Below are 16,306 nucleotides of genomic sequence, written 5' to 3'. Positions count from 1 at the left end.
AACTTTTTTCTATATAATGATATATATCCTTACAACTTTTTTATTTTATTCACAATTTTTTCTTTAATTTTTTATATATATTTTTTAAGAGTTTAATTAAGTAACTACTTTTTTCAGTCATATTTTTTTAATTTAAAATTTAAATTACAAATTTTAAATTCTAAACCCTAAATTTTAAATTCCATACTATAAATTCTAATCATAAACCTTAGTTCTCCAAAAATTAAAATTGAAAAGTAATTTTATAATAAATAAAGACTAACATTGACTATTTAAAAATTTGTTCCTTATACTTTTCATTATCAAAAAGCTAGCATATATTTTTTCATGAATACTTATAACAACATGGCATTATTATCCCAGTTAAACTAATTTATGGTTAGTTTATTTATCTGGTTCGACTTTCATCTTGTATATACAATAATTAATTGACTAATAACAAATTTTTAAATTGATCTCAAATCCACGACGTATTAATTTTCCATTCATAGAATTATAAAATACTGCGAGGAAAAAACAGTATTATTCCAATTTATATAGTGATTAATTAATTACAAAACCAAAAATAGCAAAGGAAAGGAAATTTAGCAGAAAAATAGATGGTAAACAAGAAGATATGATATGAATAATGTACGTACGGAAGAATTTCTCATCGTTATCGAATACATCCACTAATTAAAGGGTGAAATTTTACATAGGAAATATATATGTGGTGCATTTGTACATTCAATGAGAAAATTAAAAGAAAAAAGAGTCTTTCATTTGTATCTTATATTCTTATCTACTTTGAAAATCTCCCATACCCCCCAAATCTTTGCCCTAAAGATGTATACACAAACTGCCATACGCGTTGGACCCAAATTGTTGGAGAGAGAGCAACGCAACCTGGTTGGATCACAAGGTATCTCCCTCCAATGCATGTCCCCCTTCCATGCATCCTACTGGTTCTGTTTATTTTTTTTTCTTAATTAAGAAATCATGCGAGAAATTACTCTTACCTTTAAAAAAAAAACATTATGATTAGGGTTTAATTAGAAGCAATTTCTAAGGACTTTCTCGTTTATTGTTTTTATTATTTGGGTCATGCTACATGTACACTAAAATTAGCTACCAAAATTAGTCACTGGTATAAAATATATGCTAGAATACAAAATATACATTGAAATAAATTAAACTATACATGTATTTATATAAAAATACATTGATGATAACTAATTTTAGTAACAAATTTTAGTGTACAAAATAGCATTTTTCTTATTATTTATATAACTTGTTGCACACTATTTNTACTATCTTAAATTTACTATATAAAATACATTCAGCAATCCTAATACCTAATATAATTATATATTTAGTTTTAGAAAAAGTACAACGTTCTTTAAAAACTAATTATGTAACAAACTAGTCTTTTCTTTCTAGTAGTATCGAATAAATTATTTGAATTGACTAATAAAACAGATTTTTTATTGGTTAAAATAATATTTTTCAAAAACTTATCTGAATTCCTTAATTTTTCAATTTTCACCCCTACTATATGAGATTCTTGGTAATTACTAGTAGTTAAGGCTACAAGATAGTGAACATACACTGATACACATATATATGTTCTTTATTTATTAAAAAAAATATTAAGTAAATAAATTATTTTTATAATCAAATTTAACTAATTTTTTATGTGTTTTTTTCTTTTTCTTTAACTGATATTTATCAGTACGATTAAACTATTGAACTAACTTAATTGAAATTGATTATTAAAGTGATTTCGTCATGTAGCATCACTAAAAAAAAATATTTAATATAATATTTAAAAAGATGCTATATATATCATTTATTATTATATTCTTATCCCTTATCCAAAACTTGTTTGTTCTCTCAATCAATTGATTCCAAGGATAAGACTCTTTCATTAATTTTAACAAAAATGAAATAAATTTGGTCAAAAAGGATAAGAGACCCTTATCCCTCCCTATTCATAAATTAGTTTATGGAGAAGGAGAAATTCTTGAACTAGATATGAATGGCAATGTATTTGCACAACAAAAGAAAAAGGAAAACGGAATGTGCTAGCAAGAGAGAAATTCTACAGCTAGCTTGCAATCTCACATGCATGTGCGTGGTGTGGTGTATCTTTATAAGCCCATTCTGTTCTTGCATGGGCTATGATGCTCTTTTTCGTTGACTCGTAACTTTTCTAATTTTGATTAGAATATGATAATTAGGGAATAAAATTAGAAAAAATATCAAAAAAGATTAAAAAAAATTAATATAATTTATTAGGATATTATTTTATAATGAGTGTTTTTAGCATATTATTGATTTATATATAGAAAAAATTTTGTAATTACAGATAAAAAATATGAATAATAAAAATAATATTTTTTTAAATAATTTTTTTTGTTTCTTTTCTAAATTCTTTGTACCATGGTAACATGGTAGAGCAGGTTCTAGAGATTCAAAATTCTGACGAATTCACATTACAAATTGTAAATATGCCATGCAATAGTTTTGGCATGCGATCATCACAAACCAATTTTGATAATTTGTCAATTGGTTTTAAATTAAACAGATATAATTATCCATTATGGACAACTCTGATAAAAAAGCAACTAGTAGAAGAAAAAAGAAGAAACACACCAAAGAAAACTAATTTAAGATTGTGGGCTATCCAAATTGGTGAAAAAACAATCCTAAGTCATCAAGAAATCAGAGTAAGGGAGCCGCCGCTGTGAGCATCCCAAAGGTCACCAAAGGTCACCAGCAACAGTGGCCAGGGCAAGGGCAAGGGCAGAAGAGAGGAAGCAAGTCACGATGGCAAGGCAGCAGCGGCCTAACTACTCAGCCTAGACCGCAACTCAATATAAAGGGGAGACTCGAAATCAGAATCCAATTAAAAAAATAAATGAATGAATTTTCGATTGTGGGGCTACGATACTATGACTCATGACTTTCATGATTTTAACAGATTGACTATACATTTAAAAGCCCATATTGAAACAGCTAGTGAAAAATTAATTGATGTTAAAGGAGGAGGCTCCATTACTTTTTAAGAAAAATTAAAATTAAAAAATTGCCTCTATGTCCCTGCACTATCATCAAAATTATTGTCTGTTAGCCAAGTAACAAAGAAACTAAATTGTGTGGTACTCATGTACTCTATCTTTTGTCTTTTACAGGACATTCTTATGAAGGAGATCATTGGGCGTGATACTGAGTGAGAAGGCCTTTACTACGTTGATGAAGTACCACACCAAGGTCATGCCATGTTTGCTCACGGAACGGTTACTAGGCAACTTTGATTATGGCACAAGCATCTCGGACATCCTTCATTTGGGTACCTCAAGTTACTATTTCCTAATCTTTCTACAAGTAGTACTGAACCCCTCAAATGTGAAACTTGTATTCGTGCAAAAAAATCACAGAGTTTCTTTTCCTCCAACCAACACTAAAGTCAATTCCAGTTTTTCTCTAATACACTCTGATGTATGGGGACCAGCTCCTATTTTCCATAATAAGTTTCAATATTTTGTGTTATTTGTGGATGATTTCTCTCGCATGACTTGGGTATGTTTTTTAAAACACAAATCTGAAGTGTCTGATAAGTTCTTTGCTTTCTACCAAATGATTCAAACTCAATTCAACAAGAAAATCTAAGTATTTCGCTGAGATAATGGTGGGAAATTTATTAACCATTCAATGCGCGATTTTTTTATGAAAAATGGTCTTATTCATCAAACTTCCTGCCCAAATACACCCCAATAAAATGGTGTGGCTGAGCAGCAAAATCGTAAGTTACTTGAGATGACCCAAGCCATACTTTTTGATGCACAAGTTTCAAAAACTTTTTTGCCTAAAGCTATAGCAATCTCTGCCTACTTACTAAATCGCCTACCTACCCAAGTTCTCCACCACAAAACACCCTTACAAGTCTTGGCTACTCAAACTGCAATCCCGCCTATTCTAACCTTACCACCTCGAGTATTTGGATGTTCCATCTTTGTCCATATTCCTAAATCCAATAGAACCAAACTTGATCTTTGTGCAGAAAAATGTGTTTTTGTTGGGTATGCTACACACCAAAAGGAGTATAGGTGCTACAATCCAATCACTCATCGTATTCGTGTGACCATGGATTGTAATTTTTTAGAATTTGAATTTTACTTCAGCCGCCAACATGGTATTTAGGCGGAGAACAATAATGAACCACCAAGTTGGCTAAATAACCTTTGTTGCCCAGAAAATGTTCAAACAGAGCAAGTAGATGGAGCCACCGAGCATACTTCACTCAACGTAGAAAACAACTCGGTACATACAACCAGTGAGAGTCCTTTTGAGAATGTCAGACAAGAGGTAAGTAATTGTCAATCTGATAATTTACTCCCTATTTTTAATGAGGCCACTAACAATAACAATATAGCATTAGAACATGAAGAACCAAAACCCAATACCTTTATTCTTCCTCTAAGAAGAAACAGAGGGATGCCTTCTGATCGTACTCACCAGAGCATGTTCCCCGTAACTCAAGATACCCGATAAGAGTGGCTAGAGAAGGAATAGCAGATGTTGCAAAGATTTTTTCTGTCAGACTCTTAACAGAAGACATTTCAAGAACTGTCTGAGAAGCCAATGAGAAAGTTGAATGGTGAAAAGCCATGAATACAGAAATAGAAGCTCTAGAGAAGAACGAAACTTGGGAGAAGTGTATCCTACCGACAAGAAAAAAGCCAGTCAGGTGCAAATGGGTTTTCACCATTAAATACAAGGCAGATAGCACTATTGAACGGTACAAGGCAAGGTTGGTGGCCAAAGGTTATACACAAACCTATGGTGTCGACTACACTGAAACTTTTTCACCGGTTGCAAAGATTAATACTATTAGGGTGTTGTTTTCAATAGCAGCAAATGAAAATTGGCCATTCCATCAATTTGACGTCAAGAATATTTTCTTACATGGAGAGTTGAAAGAAGAAGTGTACATGGAAGCTCCTCCAGGTTTCTCAATGAAATTTAGAAAACATGAAGTTTGCCGGTTAAAGAAGGCTCTTTATAGACTTAAACAATCTCCACGAGCATGGTTTGGAAGATTTACAGATGTCATGAAAAGGTTTGGGTACAAGCAAAGTAACTCTGATCATACCCTTTTTTTGAAAAAACGGGAAGATTTAATCACTTGCCTAATATTCTATGTGGATGATATGATCATAATGGGAAGTGATGCTGAAGAAATTGAAAAATTGAGAAGGAACCTATTTACAGACTTCGAAATGAAGGATTTGGGAAGACTAAAATATTTCTTAGGAATAGAGGTTCTACGATCCATCAAAGGAATCTTTATATCCCAAAGAAAGTACATCTTGGACCTTCTGACAGAAACAGGAATGGTGGATTGCAAACCAATAAATACGCCCATGCAAGTTAATCACAAGTTGAAGATAGTAGAAGGTGTCACCCTAGCAGATAAGGAAAGGTACCCGCGACTGGTTGAAAAATTAATTTACTTATCACATACTCGACCTGACATAGCTTATGCTGTGGGAATAGTAAGTCAGTTTATGCATAAGCCACAAGAAGATCATATGGAAGCTGCCATGAGGATAGTTCGATATTTGAAGGGAGTTCCAGGAAGTGGAATCATTTTCAAAATGAATGGCCATTTGAAGGTTGAGGCATACACTGATGCAGATTAGGCGCGGGCAACCCAAATGATAGAAGATCAACAGCTGGTTACTTTATACTTGTTGGAGGCAACCTGGTAACTTGGAAAAGCAAGAAGCAGAAAGTTGTAGCTCTTTCAAGCGCAGAGGCAGAATTTTGAGGGATTGTTAAAGACATAACTGAAGTATTGTAGATAAGAAAATTGATGACTGAGATTGGGTTTCCACCACAATTGCCAAGCCAGTTGAAATATGATAACAAAGTCGCAATCAGCATTTTCGAGAATCCCGTACAACATGATAAAACAAAACATGTTGAGGTGGATTGACACTTTATTAAAGAAAAAATTGAGAATGACATTATTGAGCTTCCATTTGTGAGATCAGAAGATCAGTTGGCTGATATTCTTACTAAAGCAGTTTCAAGACAAGTCCTTGCTAAAGTTCTCACCAAGTTGAGTATTGGTGATCCCACTACTCACCTTGAGGGGGAGTATTAGAATATCATAATTAGAGAACAAAATCAGAAAAATATCAAAGAGGATTAGAAAAAAAATCAATGTAATTTATTAGGATATTATTCGATAACGAGTATACTCTTACATACTATTGGTCTATATATTGGAAGAACTTTGTAATTATAGATAAAAAAAATATGAATAATAAAAATAATACTTTTTTAAATAATTTTTCATTTTTTACCTAAACTCTTTGTACCATGATAACAATTTGCTTTAATATATGAGGAGAAAAATCAAGAATTTTTTATTTAAATAAAAAAATAGATTTATTAATTTAAGTAATAGTAAAAGATACACCTTTTGTTGCAAGCACTGACCCAGATCCAGACCCAATTCAACAACCCAATCCAAGTGAAGGTTCTGAAGTCTCAAATGAAGGAGTAATAGAAAAAGGCCCAATTAAAAGTGGAAGAGAGAGGAAGGCCCCTGTTTGGGCTAAGGACTACTATATGGGAAAATGAGGGTGAGAGTACACTAAGAGTACACTAGGGGTACACTAGGAATGTAGGAAAAGAGTTAGTTACGACACAGTACGATATAGGAGAAGCGGGGGAATAGAGTGAAGGCAGAGAATCAGTTGTTAGAGGTGGAGTCTGTTCCCTGGACTCGAAGAAAGGGAGTGCTGTAATTTGCATTCATAATAATCAATTCTCTATCTCATACCTTCTGTTATTTTTCTAAGCCTTGCTACACTAAATCTGAATTTTGTGTTGTGAATTCCAATCCTAACAATTTGGTGCTTTCATTGAGAGGATTCAATGGAATCAGGAACTCCCATTTCACGGCTCGAGGATGTTTGCAAGCAAAATCGCTCCGAGATCGCTGCATTGCAACGCGGCCAGATTGAGACGATCGCTCAAATAGGGGGTACCCAAGAGCGGCTCGGTTCCGTTGAGACCTCTGTCAAGAACATCGAGAAGATGTTGCGTGATTCGCTGAAGCTGAAACAACCCATTCCAGAGTATGGAACACCCAGCGACTTCTCTGCTGTTGTGGGAGATTGGCAGCAACCTCGCTGGCCAAAAGGGGTGAAAACAGAGTTACCCATGTTTGACGGAGAGGGGGTGGAAGAGTGGACGTTTCGGGCTCGAAAATACTTCGAAGTATATGCCGTACCAGAGGCGTGGAGGGTACGAATGCTCTCATTCCACATGACCGGTCCGGCTTATACATGGTATCGTTGGTGCGTGAACAATTCCATTAATCACACTTGGGAGAGTTTCTTGGATGCGCTCTGCGTTCGATTTGGCCGTAGCATCTTTCATGACCCCAAAGCAGCCTTGAAGGAGCTCAAACAAGTCACAACCGTGGCAGTTTACCAGCACCAGTTTGAAGAGCTCTCGAATCAAGTAACGGGGTTGAGTGAAGAATGGCTTACCTCATTATTTGTTGCTGGGTTACTGGAGGCATTGAAGTGTGAACTCATGCTGGCTAAACCCCGCACGTACGTCGAGGCTGTGGTGCTGGCCAAGCTTCATGAACAAAAATTTCAAGCCAGCAACCTGAATTTGAGGCCACATAGGAGTAGAACCATGGGAAGCTCCCAACCTGCCCAACTGGGTGCAAATCGCACTCCACCTCCACGCTCTCCCAGCTACACCCCATCAGCTACTGGGATGAACACTGCATCAGAGAAGTCTTCAAACATGCTTCCATCAATTAACCAAACCCACAAACACCTTTCTACTGCTGAAATTAAACAAAGGAGGGATAAGGGGTTGTGTTATTACTGTGATGAAAAATACTCCAGGGGCCATAAATGCAAATCAACGTACTTATTGTTAGTAGGGGGAGAGGAGTTAGAGGAGTTAACTCGAGAAAGAACAGATGAGGACAAGAGCTTTGATTTGGACATTAATTCGCCACAATCCAGTCCGGAGGAAGGAGTAATGGAGATTAGCTTCAACGCCATGGTGGGTGCGTATCATCCAGAGACTATTCAGATTGCCGGGACTTGTGATGGTCATCCAGTTATGGTGCTAGTTGATGGCGGCAGCACTCACAATTTCATGAAAGCAGCTACTGCCCAGAAATTGTGCTTACCCCTGACCCCAGTGCACCAGCTGAATCTGTATGTGGGTAATGGGGAGTGTATCGGTTGTGCATCCAAGTGCAGTGCGGTGCCATTGCATATGCAAGGGTATGGTTTTCGGTTGGAGACTTTCATACTGGACATTAAGGGTGCAGATGTTGTTCTAGGGGCACAATGGCTTATGCAACTTAGTGATGTTATGATGAAATACATGCACTTGACCATGGAATTCAAAGTGAGTGAAATTACTATCAAGCTGCAGGGGGAGAGGTTGTTCCAGCCGGGGGCAGTAAGGAACCGAGTCCTCAACAAGATGGTGTCGGCAGATGTAATTGCCTCATTTTTGCATTTGCGTGTGGTTGAATCGATGCCTACAACAGAACTGAGTGCACAAGATGAAGAGGTGCAACTGTTACTAGATGAGTATCAAGAAGTATTCAAGGAGCTAGAGCAATTACCTCCACAAAGGAAAATTGAGCATCAAATTCATTTGCTGCCTGAAACCAATCCAGTGAATGTCCGGCCCTATCGGTACCCATATTTTCAAAAGGAGGAGATTGAGAAGCTGGTAGATGAGATGATGCAGGCAGGGGTGATTAGGGAAAGTCATAGTGCTTTTTCCAGCCCGGTATTGCTAGTACGGAAGAAGGATGGTAGTTGGCGGTTCTGTGTGGACTATCGCGCCCTCAATGCCATTACAATCAAAGATAAGTTTCCCATTCCCACTATTGATGAAATTTTAGATGAGCTATACGGTGCTGCCTATTTTTCCAAAATTGATTTACGCTCCGGTTATCATCAGATTCGAGTACGGGATGAGGACATTCACAAAACAGCATTTTGGACACACCTTGGCCACTATGAATTTGTTGTGATGCCTTTCGGCCTTACCAATGCCCCTTCCACATTTCAAGCCACGATGAACAAAGTGTTCAAACCCCACCTTCGAAAGTTCATTGCGGTTTTCTTTGATGATATCCTGGTTTATAGCAGGTCCAGGGAGGAACACCTTGTTCACCTCAGAATTGCTCTTAGTGTGTTGCAACAGCATCACTTTGTGGCCAAATTCTCCAAATGTGCTTTTTGTCAAGAACAAGTTGAGTATCTTGGGCATGTGGTTACCAAAGAGGGTGTCCAGGTAGATACCTCCAAGATTATGGCAATAGTGGAATGGCCAAGGCCGACGACCTTAAAACAGCTTCGGGGGTTCCTTGGTCTAACCGGGTATTACCGCAGATTTGTGGCTAGTTATGCGCATCTTGCTACCCCTCTTACTGAACTACTAAAGCGCTTTGAGCGTTTAAAGTTGGTTTTAACACAAACACCGGTCCTTGCCTTGCCCAATTTTAGTCTTCCCTTCACTGTAGAAACTGATGCCTCATCACAAGGAATTAGAGCGGTGTTGTCTCAACAAGGACACCCTATCGCATATTTCAGCAAGAAGCTCAATAGTAGATTGCGGGTGGCTTCGGCTTATGTGCGGGAACTCTATGCCATTACCCAAGCTGTCGCTAAATGGTGCCATTACTTGTTGGGGCACCGATTCTACATCAAGACAGACCACCAAGGCTTGCGGGAGCTCATGAATCAGGTGGTGTTAACCCTGGATCAACAGTTTTATCTCACCAAGTTGTTAGGATATGACTTTGAGGTAGTATTTCGCTCTGGCAAGACTAATCATGCTGCTGATGCGCTATCGCGACAGGATGAGGATGTTGAGGTTACAAGCTTTCAATCATTCTCAACGGTGCAATCATCGTTGTTACCCTCCCTCTTGCATGCCACCGCAGAGGATCAAGAGACCCAACTCCTTATTAGTTAATTCAAGGAGGGAACTCTGCCTCCTGACTTTCATTTCCAGGAAGGATTGTTGGTGTACAAGGGTAGAGTTTGGGTTCCTGATTTTGATGGTCTGCGGTCTCAATTACTTAAAGAGTTCCATAATACACCCATGGCGGGTCACATCGGAGAGCTCAAGACATTTAAAGCATTGGGCAGTGCTTTCTTTTGGCCTGGCCTGCGAAGGGATATTCACAAGTTTATTCAAGAATGTACAATTTGTCAATCAAAAAAATATAGTGCTTCTAAACCACAGGGGCTGCTCCACCCATTACCTATTCCGAGGGTACCATGGATAGAACTCTCCATGGATTTTATTGTGCAACTTCCAAAATCATCAAGATATTCCGCAATCATGGTGGTGGTGGATCATTTTAGTAAGACGGCACACTTTGAGGCCCTGCGTACTGGGTTTACGGCTTCTTCGGTGGCTAAGATTTTTATTGCTTCGGTGGTTAAACTTCATGGGTTTCCTTCAATCATAGTTTCAGATCGTTATCCCTTATTTCTCAGCAGGTTCTGGCGTAGCTTATTCGAATTTAGTGGTACACAGCTGCACTATAGTACTGCCTATCATCCTCAAAGCGATGGGCAAACCGAAGTTACTAACCGCTCATTGGAACAATATCTTCGTGCCTTCACACATTCACGACCCCAACTCTGGGCCTCATTTTTACCTTGGGCGGAGTTTTGCTACAATAGTTCTTTTCACACGGCCATTCAAATGATCCCTCACGAGGCTCTACATGGATTTTCCATGAATTTACCCCCTGGCTACATTCCTGGATCTTCCCCAGTTCTAGAAGTAGATCAGTTTTTGTGCACAAGGGAGATTCTCAATGATGAACTGGATTTTTACCTGCATCAGGTACGAATTCGCATGAAAAATCAAGCAAACAAGCACCGTTGTGATTGGGAGTTTAAGGAAGGAGACTGGGTTTTGCTCAAATTAAAACCATACCGGCAAATATCATTGTTCCATGGTGAACATCTGAAGCTGGGGCGGCGATTTTTTAGCCCATATCGGGTCCAACGATGAGTAGGTAAGCTCGCATACCGGTTGGAGCTGCCCGCCGGTAGCACCATCCACCCGGTGTTCCATGTTTAATGCTGAAGGAGTTTCACGGTGAGCCACCAACCACATCCCCTATTCTGGCGACAGCGCCTGCTACCTTTCAACCGCTGCCTTCAGCAATTATTGCGAAACGCACGGTGATAAGAGAAGGCAAATCAATTGAACAAGTGTTGGTGGATTGGGAGGGAACACCCAGAGAAGAGACAACTTGGTTAGATAGAGAAGAGTTACAGAAGTTATTCTCAGATCTTGACCTTGAGGACAAGGTCATTGTCGGGGACGGGATAATTGTTGCAAGCACTGACCCGGATCCAGACCCAATTCAACAACCCAATCCAAGTGAAGGTTCTGAAGTCTCAAATGAAGGAGTAATAGAAAAAGGCCCAATTAAAAGTGAAAGAGAGAGGAAGGCCCCTGTTTGGGCTAAGGACTACTATATGGAAAAATGAGGGTGAGAGTACACTAAGAGTACACTAGGGGTACACTGGGAATGTAGGAAAAGAGTTAGTTACGACGCAATACGATATAGGAGAAGCGGGGGGAATAGAGTGAAGGCAGAGAATCAGTTGTTAGAGGTGGAGTCTATTCCCTGGACTCGAAGAAAGGGAGTGCTGTAATTTGCATTCATAATAATTAATTCTCTATCTCATACCTTCTGTTATTTTTTCTAAGCCTTGCTACACTAAATCTGAATTTTGTGTTGTGAATTCCAATCTTAACACCTTTTTTATTATAAAAAAATATATATCATACAAAAAATAATCACTAAATTAATTATTAAATATTTGTATATAAATATATATTATTTAACTTATTTTTAAATATATATTTTATAATTTCAATACATACTTTATATGTATGATAATTAATTTGATAACTAATTTTTAGTGTCTAACATAATTGTTTTACTATTTTAAACAACTTATTTTATTAGTCATGTTTTGTATCTTTTTTATTTTTTTTTTCATTTCATTTGCATTAAAAAACTTACTTGTGTGCCACTGATTTTACAGCTTTAGGTATTTTAACTATAGGATAAAAAAAAATATTTTTTAAGAAAAGTTAATTTAGTTTGAATTGCATTTTTTCATTTTAGCTAATAATTCCTTTATCTACATTCTTTGACAGATTTCGATTCATATTCCTCATCTTACTTTATTAGTTCAACACAACATTATAAGTAAAAATATTGTCGATAACAGTATACTTTCAGTCCCATATTTTTTTAGTAGTAACATAACTTATCGAGTTCTATTTATTTTTAGGTGCTTGAACCTTTTTAGAGGTTTCATCAATATTTATATCTTTAGATCTCTTTTAAATACTTACCTTCATATTGTTATAATCATGATTAGGTATCTCTTTCCTTTTCGAGGATGTTTATCTTTAGAATTGATTGGTCTTTCATACTTTACGCATAAATTATTGTCATTTGTACTAATAACTTGTACTTTTGAGACATTTATTCTTATTGGTGTATTTGCAATTGGAATGTGAGATTTTGTTATTCTCTTTGGCCCGGTCTATACATTTGACAATTAATTTACAATATTCTGCATATGAATTAATTTTTGTACTTCTAACTCACATTGTTTAGTGCGAAGATCTAAAATAAATAGGACGACAACAATATATTTTAAGTAATTTCTTGCCTTAAATAAATCACCCGTTGTGGGTTTAAGATATTTTATAATTGATGAAGATTCAAAAGTGAGATATATCTCCAATCTTTATTAGGTCTCATCTTTGTGTCATGTGGTGGAGCAATTAGGATATAAATCACACATCCAAATATTTTAAGATGAGAAATATTTTTCTCGTGACTACAAGCCAGTTGTAATGGGGAGTATTTAAGATAACTTGTTAGTCTAACACATATAAGTATTGTAACATGCAAAATAGTATGCTCGCATACTGAAACAGACAATTTAGTCCTCATAAGTTATGGTCTAATTTTTAATTGGAGGCGTTTAATCAGTGATTTTACTAGATTATTTTGAGTGTGTACATTTGCAACAGGCTTTCTATCATAATTACAGTTGAAACACAATAATCATTAATGATTTGGACTTAAATTCACCAGCATTATCAAGATGTATATTGTCTTTTATAACATAATATGAAAACTGAGTTTTTTATTTAACTATTTGAGTAAGCAATCTTGTAAATATAGGACCATTGTAAAAATGTATCTATTAAAAATATGAAATATTTAAACGGTTCATATGTTGGGGATGAATGAGTCCATATATATCACCTTAAATACGTTCCAGAATATATGGTAATTCAATCATAATTTTTACTTGTAATAGTCTTGTAATTAATTTTTCTTGAGAACAAGTAGCAAATGAGAATTCATTAAATTGAAGAATTTTCATATTCCTTTAGAAGATGACTAAATAAATTCTCGATGATTTTTTTAATTATGATTGAACTTGAATGTCCTAACTTGTCATTTTAAATTATAAATATATTTATATTTGTAAACTTTAGTTTATTGTGGCATGTGATTCTGCATTGCTAATAGTGACGTAGTACACACCATCAGAAGAAAGAGCAGGTAGTTTTTCTAACACACATTTTTACCTGATATCATAGTTGTAATATAGAGATGTTCATTATTTTCTTCTATTGTGGTTTCTATATGGTATCCATTTTAACAGATATCTTTAAAACATAGCAAAATTCTATGAGACTTACTTGATAATGCATTATTAACAAGGTTTTGAAAATCAAACCGGATCAGTCGATTTGACCGGATTAACCAAAAATTGGTCCTCTAGCAAGTCCGATTGATACATAAAACTGCTCTATAAAAAGTTAGTTAAAAAATTGGTCAAATCGACAGTTAACCGGTAAACCGATTGAACTTAATCGATTTTTTGGCATTCCGGTTTGCTCTTCCCCCCATCAAAATGGCGCATTTTTTATTTTTTAAAAAAAGAAAAAAAATGAGGCAACAGAACATCGCCCTCGGCTCCTCCTCCTTTTTCTCTCACAATAGTCACAATCCCAACCCTAAAACACATTTCATCACCACTGCCCTGAGCTCGTCGTCTCTGTCCTCGGCGAGTAGAGGATACCAGCGCCGTCGGCAATGACAAAGGGTTGCTCTTCTGTTCGATCATCTTATCCTCTGGGAATTCTTGGCGTCGCAAATGGTTTCTCTTCTCGTCGATCATCTTCTCCTCTACATTGTGCAAAGGTGTCGAAGCTCTTGGTGTCGCTATTGCAAATGGTTGCTCGGTCTTGAATGGTTGCTGATCGGCCCTGTTTTTTCGGTTGATAACAGTTGCTCAATCATCTTCAAGTGCGTCCTCTCCTCTATGAATTTCTACACAGAGCCTCGCTGTGGAATCTCTGCTCGGGGCCTCGCGGTCGCAAACTAATCCTCTTCCAAACTTACTCTGTCACTATCATTCTTGCCTCGTTGTGTCTTCAGTAACTCACTGCTTATTTAGTTTTAATTTCTAAGATTCTGACTTCTAAGTTGAGTTTGTGTAGTAGATTTTGAGTTAGGATTGTGTTCTGAATTGGATTGTTACTTATGTGATTTTGAATTTAGTTTGGATGTTTGAGTTTGGCTTTTTTTTGCTTAGTTTTTATGTTTTTGAATTTTTTTTTATTTTGGATACTGAGTTTTTTTATTTTTGGATTCTGAGTTTTTGTTGTTAAATACTTGATTGAAAGGTTTTTGTTGAAATTTTTGTGAATCAAATTCTTTATTGCTGATGGTGTGAGTTTTTTGTGTAAGTTTGTAATTCTAAATTTTTGTTGTCGTATTCTTGTTGATTACTTGATTATAGAACTTAGAAGTTAATTCGAAATTTTTTATTTTGTAAATTTTTAATGATAAAATATGAACAAGTTATTACATCAAATTATAAAATTTTAAATTTATTAGTTTATAAATAATTAAATTTGTATATTTAAAATTATATATTAAATTTTTAATAATTTTATTATATATTTAATTAAACCGATTCAATGTCGGTTAGACCATTAAACCATTAAACTTGTCGTTCGATCAGTTCAATGACCGGTTCAATTTTTACAACCTTGATTATATATAAAAAAACTTGGTTCCTCTAGATAATACTATATATAGTAGCTCTTGTGGAGCCTTCAATCATTTTTGCACTACTAACAATCGTACTTACATTTATATATTTTTTATAATAAGAGAGATAAAATATCTTTTGTCTCTAAGTATTGTATGTGTTGAAGAACTGTCAACGAGACATACTTTTTCATTGTTGAGTTTGAGTAAAACATGAAAAATATCCATATTTAGTCTAGAATAAAATTTGTGCTAATAACATATTATGAAAATAAGGATTATAGTTTTAAAGTAGAGAGAAGAGGGAAGAGAATAAGGAGAATAAAAGATGACTTTATTAATGATTGTGGTATCCATAGAACAGAAAAAGGGGGTTATTTATAGCTCAGAACCCAATTTCTAACTAACTTAGCTAAGTTATATTTATAACCGACTCTATCTAATCAAATCTTAAAATATGGTTACAATCTAAGACATCTATGACAATTATACTTTTAACAAAATCAGTTTTTGATTCATTAGCATCTAAAGAATAATTACTAGGACTTTTGATATTAAAATGTTAATATAAATTATAATCTTTCAAAGTGGCATAAGGGACAAAAATATGAATTTTTGTAGAATTAGAAATAACAGATAATTGTAACAGAGTAATATAAAAGGACCAACTAAATCTAAATAATACGTGATTTGTCAATTAAGTTATTATTTAAGTTGTGAAATTATGTGTATGTGAAGTGATTTTGAATTAAGAACATATACAAAGGATCTCAGTGAACAGAGGAGAAGAATTATGCAAAGAAACCCAAAAAACAAGTATAACAAGCAAACAATGAAAAATAAATTGTATCCGTACTCCTTTGATACTCCACCCATTTACACTTTACATTTGATATATATAGTTAGTAACTAAGAGCCCAAGCCCAAACTTCTATTATTGCTTGGCTAGCTGTCAAACTGAACTATATATCAAGACTAAAGAATGATTATTAATTATACTTGATCTTTGTATATTTGCTCTCCTCTACACCTCCTTCAAACTCAAGAGAGGGTTGTCACCACTCTGAGTATGAATTTCAACCGATCAAATGTGGCCGCTGACAACGGTTTAGTCAGAATGTCAATAAT

General features: G+C 35.5%; 1 protein-coding gene across 1 annotated transcript; it reads left to right on the top strand.

The window, feature by feature from the left end:
• Positions 1–6,930: 6,930 nt before the first annotated feature.
• LOC110280433 (uncharacterized) lies at positions 6,931–10,026 on the top strand. Its single transcript, XM_021141476.2, has one exon. The coding sequence runs from the start codon at positions 6,931–6,933 to the stop codon at positions 10,024–10,026; it is 3,096 nt and encodes a 1,031-aa protein (XP_020997135.1).
• The last annotated feature ends 6,280 nt before the right edge of the window (positions 10,027–16,306 follow it).

This window comes from Arachis duranensis, chromosome 4 (assembly GCF_000817695.3).
Source record: "Arachis duranensis cultivar V14167 chromosome 4, aradu.V14167.gnm2.J7QH, whole genome shotgun sequence".
Classification (NCBI taxonomy): Eukaryota; Viridiplantae; Streptophyta; class Magnoliopsida; order Fabales; family Fabaceae; genus Arachis; species Arachis duranensis.
This window is presented reverse-complemented; position numbering and strand designations above follow the sequence as displayed.

Excerpts from the sequence above, each read along its gene's own strand:
- LOC110280433 (XM_021141476.2), top strand. The coding sequence starts at position 6,931 with ATGGAATCAGGAACTCCCATTTCACGGCTCGAGGATGTTTGCAAGCAA.